The 5,679-nt window shown below is 45.5% G+C and overlaps 1 protein-coding gene across 1 annotated transcript in view; it reads left to right on the forward strand.

Moving 5' to 3' along the window:
- The window catches only part of LOC106806701 (trafficking kinesin-binding protein 1-like), a 57,361-nt gene extending 52,163 nt beyond the window's left edge, over window positions 1-5,198 (forward strand). The window contains exons 7-13 of the mRNA XM_014808716.1: window positions 462-555; window positions 1,370-1,448; window positions 1,595-1,725; window positions 2,061-2,135; window positions 2,996-3,210; window positions 3,964-4,194; window positions 4,850-5,198. Coding sequence (XP_014664202.1) covers window positions 462-555; window positions 1,370-1,448; window positions 1,595-1,725; window positions 2,061-2,135; window positions 2,996-3,210; window positions 3,964-4,194; window positions 4,850-5,198 — 1,174 coding nt within the window. The remainder of the gene's footprint in view (window positions 1-461; window positions 556-1,369; window positions 1,449-1,594; window positions 1,726-2,060; window positions 2,136-2,995; window positions 3,211-3,963; window positions 4,195-4,849) is intronic.
- The last annotated feature ends 481 nt before the right edge of the window (window positions 5,199-5,679 follow it).

A 5,679-nucleotide genomic window follows, 5' to 3' on the forward strand; every position in this document is an offset into this window, starting at 1 on the left:
CTAGGTACCTGGGTACTGGGACACATAAGTACCGGGACACATAGGGACTGGGACACATAGGTACCGGGACACATAGCTAGGTACCTGGGTACTGGGACACATAGGTACTGGGACACATAGGTATGGACCCGATGGGGGTCGGGTAGGCGTTGAGTTACTGTTGAGCACTACAGGTCTATCAGGTGAACCTTGTGGGTACACTGTTCTCCCGGTATAACACGTTTTTAGGTGTGTGATTGCACTGATTGGATTATAGCATGAATAGTACGCACTTAATGGTCGATGTAAAGAAATGCGTTTAGAGGTAAAACTGCGGGGTGGGCTGATTTAGCAAACGCTACGTCGATTTGATTGACGCTGATTCTGCACTTGGGAATCCGTTGAACTGTTGCTGCATTAGAAGCAGGATGCGGCTAGTACTCTGATGTGTGCTGATGCTCTGTTCTTGTCGCCACTGCCAGCGACCAGCGATGTGGTGCCAGCCTGCAGCATATCACCGTGCTGCAGTGCAAGGTCGACCATCTTCAACAAGAGAACGTCACACTGAAGGAAATGGTGAGCTCATTTCTAGACCCCGTATCTATCCGTTGGAGGTAATCCTGAGCATAGTCTGAATGTAACACTGAAGTTCCTGGGGGTATCATACAGGAAACACAATCAAATCATTCACTTCATTAGAATTAAGTGCTAAAGGTTGTTGGCTATTCCCTTGGTGATCATGTCTCAGGAGCATCTGAATCATCCAGCACACATTACCAATAAATTAATTCTTATGATTAAGAGCCCACCATTAACGATGAGATATAGCCTTATTATGACAGGTAATTTAAAGTTGCAGAGAAATACGGTGTGTTTGACAAATGTTTTTATGTGTATTTGTTGCAATAAAATATATTACAAATTTCGCAAGGGGTTCTTTAAAGGGGTCCTTTGATGAACAATATTGCAAGCTATTGTTGGTAGTAAAAGAATGTGAAGAGTGTGACCGTTGCTGAAATGTGGAACTTTATTTATGATTTTTTATATCCTGCTGATGCCTACATACCCTGCCAAAGTAAACTGTGTGCAGAAATCTACTAATGCATAATATAAAAATGTGTTATCGGTTATGGATATATTTCATATAACATGCACTAATACTTTTCAGCATTTTTAAATAGCCAAGCATATCGTGAACAAATGTGTTGAACATTTATGATGATGTACTTGGAACGTAAAAATTGAGAGCTGGTACTAAAACGTTTTATTAGAAGCAGGAATTGTTGGTAGCATTGTTAGTAAGTGGTATTAGGATATCCATGGGCATTAAGTATTTACCATATATTGTGTTAGTAATCAATAATCATGCACATCCTTGTATTCACTGTAGACTTGCTCCATCAGAGATGGCACAGCTGAGGCAGAAGCACAAGAAAAAGTGCTCGTGACCGACTGCGTGAAGCAACTAGGTGTGTTAAAAAGCCAAGCTTCATGATGTTTGTGCCATCAGAGTACTTGTCAATCCACTCGATATTCAAGATGTTTCAAAGCAGTAAAATGCAATAATTAATCGGCTCATGTGCATTGGCTCTAATTTAGACACAACTGTTTATAGTTGAGACTAACCATGAGGTGAACCAGCTAGCTACGGAGCTGTCCAGAAAAACGGAGGACAACTACAAACAGCAAGAAGAAATCACACATCTGCTGACTCAGATCTGTGAGCTGCAGAAAAAATGCAAGAAGGTTTGCACAGTTATATTCTGCTCTTAGTTTTGCCAACAGCTAACTGAATTCGAGGTAGCGTTGCTGGACTGTAACAGATTGCAAATGATCTAAAGATACGAAAAAAGGACGATACAAGTCAAAAAAGTAACATTTGTTTTTGATTTTTTTGAATTCTGAGTGTGTGTGTGTGTGCGTGCGTGCGTGAGTGCGTGCGTGTGTGTTTGGATGTGTTCTCCATGTATTACATGCATAACATATACATGACATTGACACCTTAACATATTACTTCTGTTCGAATGCTTGGTATTTGTGTATTAGCCAACACCATTGCTGAATACATGTATGTGTTACAGCTGTCAGTGGAAAGTTATGATGCTCAGGAGACTCTGGCAGCTTCTAAGGCAAGCCAGCACCAGCTGACTGCTGAGGTATGAATGATTCATCTGTCTAATTACAAGGAGTACTCTCTGCATCTGTTTTCTCTACGTTTATAAGCCTCTAGTGGGTTTGCGAGGAGCTCTAGTTCTTATTTAATTATGGGTTCACAGTTTCAATTAATTCCTTTTTTTTCCTCATTCTTTCCTTTCATTTTCGATTATATACATATATGTAAAAGAGCATATTAAGTATATACTTAATACACCCTGATATATAAGTGCTTCTTGTCACTATTGCCAGGATAGTTGTATGTCAATGTCAATATAATTATGTCAAAGGTGTACTGTAACTGTATTGTGAGAAAATGTTAGAAATCTTGTCATGTCAACATCGTATTGTAGCTTGGTAAGTGATGTACAACAACCAGAACTTACTAGTAACCGACTTTATAAGAGGAGATTCCATCCATTTTTAATCACCCGCTTTAAATAAGAGATTGATCGACATAAACAATGGTTGTTATAACCAGATATCTAAAACGGTCATTCAAGAAATTATTTTATTTATTGATACATTTACGATTACACGATGTGAAACTATTATGGCCTTAATATAATTGTCATTTTGTCATGTTATTTTTCTTTTCACAAAAGTTGCAATCAGGTGTAGGATCTGTCCCAGCATTAAATCGAGTCTGATATTTTTTATAACTCCTCTCTCCCCGAATTTTTCTGATAACACAGGGTAGAATAAATATTTTGGACATTTCGCTCCTGCGGAATTCTAGGTAAGCTGACTTAAATTGCCGCGCAGCTTAATGCCCGGGCCGCCAGGCCAGTTATTGCACGGCGGTCGCCGCGCTGGCACGCGTTAGCTGCATGCTGCAGTTGTGCGCTCGGTGTCTCTGCAGCTGATGGAGCTGCAGGGCAGGTTCCAGGAGTGCATGGCGATGCTGCAGGAGCTGCAGGCGGAGACGAGGCGCACGCGGCACGGCAGCCACCCGAGCGCGCGCCGCACTCCCTACGCCATCGTCAGCCCCTTTCTGCCGCCCGACTCCCTCGCCTGCGAGCTGGACGCCTCGCTGAGGTCCGACTGCCAGCCCGGTTACTCGCCCGGCGAGAGCAGGTGAGTCGCACGTGTGCTGCGGGTATGGACGCGAGACTGTCACCACTACGACCCCTTCACGTTGTAGCTGTAGTGTGCGTGCGTGCGTGCGTGAGTGCGTGCGTGCAGGCCTGTATACGTGTTTTGTGAGTGTCTTGATCCTTTGTATTAGCACATTGTACATTGCACAAGTACAGGAGCCAATTAATAATAGAGTACAATGCTAAGAGTACATTGCTAGCATGTGGAAAACATCTTTAATTTGGTTGAAATGTATTCTTTTGTCAATGTTGTTTCAATAATCTTCTATAGTAATCCATGATTCTTACCTGACACCCTAAAACCAAATGCTACCTCTACTCTCTCTCTCTCTCTCTCTCTCTCTCTCTCTCTCTCTCTCTCTCTCTCTCTCTCTCTCTCTCTCTCACTCTCACTCTCACTCTCACTCTACTAATCTCTATGACCTCCTAACCATAAGCGAAGAGGTTTTTAAATCTCCACGTAACTGGCAAATGCAAATTCGTCACTGCGTGTTTGTAATCAACATTTTCCGGGTTGCTTCTGGTTGCTTGTGCTGGCCGAACAGATGCCTGAGCTGCGATCACGCTGCTGCGCACGCGTTTCAATTAGGCGAGGTTCATCCGTTCCGGTGCGCTCTGCGAACAACGGTCGCCGCGACAATAGAACAACAGCACACGGGCAATGGTTACCACCGCCCTAACCCACTCGCTACCTTGCATCGCAATCACGATCGGTGTCTCCGTGTCCACGCAGGGAACACGTGCGAAAGGTGATGGAGACGTCGCGCGCAGCCAGGCACACGCATCGCAGCCACTCGGCAAGTCGCAAGTCATCGCGGCCCGCGTCGGCGCACGACGCGTCCGGCCGGGCGTGCGGCGGGGGCGGCGGCGGCGGATCTGTCAATGACTCGCTCGACTGCGCGAGTGTCGTCAGCGAGAACTACATGGGCGACACGGAGGACAGCCGCACCGAGAGTCCCTTCAGGTACGCTGCGTCTCCAGTCTCGAGCACGCTGCCATCGTATGAAAATAGCACTCTAAAATTTGGCTTGCATTGAACTCTATGCAAATTTACGGGGGCTCTTTTTGGCATTTCCGGGGCTCGGTGTTTCTGGCAATGCGCCCCGCTCAGCTTTGTTATCACAAACTTCGACAAATATTATGACGAAAGTGTGTTTGAGGTACGGACACGTTTGAACATGCACAAACAAGATGCAAGATAATAAAAAAAGGGGTTCAAGGTACAAACCCATTTTAAGGTTTGCACATCGATGTTTTTCACTGAGGCAACATTTTCAAACCAACTTATCTAACTCAAATGCATTTCCCAAATCATTACATCAAATATTGACAGTAAAGCTGGAGGGATGCGATCAAGCGGTGTGCAGTCTAATACTGGAATAGGAGATTTCATCTCCGGGGGGAGCGAAATGAAATTTTTCACTGGCCCAAATTTTTAGGTTTGGGCGAGGTGGAATTTTCGCGAGTGTGGGACGAGCGGCGCGTGGGAATTTTCGCAGGGCTGTGTAGATCATTTATGTTATTTACTGAGTTGCGTGACCATGAATTTTCGCGAGTTTGGGGCCGTCGTACGTGGATCACGGACGGGGTGTATGACCGTGGTGCTGTGGCCGTTGCAGCTCCAGTCCGTACCTGGGCAAGGCGGGCGTGCCCGGATCAAACGACCTCGAGACGGCACTTCGCCGACTGTCGCTGCGCCGCGCCAACGAGATCAACCAGCAGCAGTTTCGCGCCGACGACCGGCGACGGCACGAGGAGGAGGAGGAGGAGGTTGAGGTGGAGGTGGGCGGCGAGATGGACGCGTCGGCGACGCCGAATCAGTGCTGGACGCCGGAGAGCTACATGTCGCACGGCAGCGATGCGTCGCGCATGGCGGCGCTCTACGGGTACAAGAGCTTCTACCCGGAGAAGCTGCAGATCGTGAAGCCGATGGAAGGTGAGCTCATAGTGATCCGTGTCGGGGTCTGATTTAGGTAATGGTAGATAGTAAGCTTGGACTCATGCTGCCCTACTTCTGCATATCAATGTTAGCAATGATAGATGGTTAGGGTAGGTTCATGCTGCTCTACCTATGCGAGAGGAAATACAAATTTTGGCATTAAAGATATTTGTCAATGAAATCTTGTAAAACGAACCAGACGAGTGTGGACACCACAGACTGTTATCTGCGTGTCTATATAATATGGGCAATATAATTACCAAAACCTAACCTAATTTGGCATAATTTTTTTTTTAAAATATCAAAACCGCCTAGCCCATTATTCATTCACATAACCAAAAATGAGCAAAATCCGTTGGACCTCAACTGACTAATGGCAATTCCCATTTTTGCCAAAAAATTGCCGTGGCTCGAAAGGTATGTCGACTGGTGTGCTCCAAAATAGGACGTTCAAACCTCTCCATTGCAGTAACAACTATACGCCAATTTCAAACATGTGGGTCAAACGGT

This window comes from Priapulus caudatus, unplaced genomic scaffold, assembly GCF_000485595.1.
Source record: "Priapulus caudatus unplaced genomic scaffold, Priapulus_caudatus-5.0.1 Scaffold175, whole genome shotgun sequence".
In the NCBI taxonomy this organism is placed as follows: Eukaryota; Metazoa; Priapulida; class Priapulimorpha; order Priapulimorphida; family Priapulidae; genus Priapulus; species Priapulus caudatus.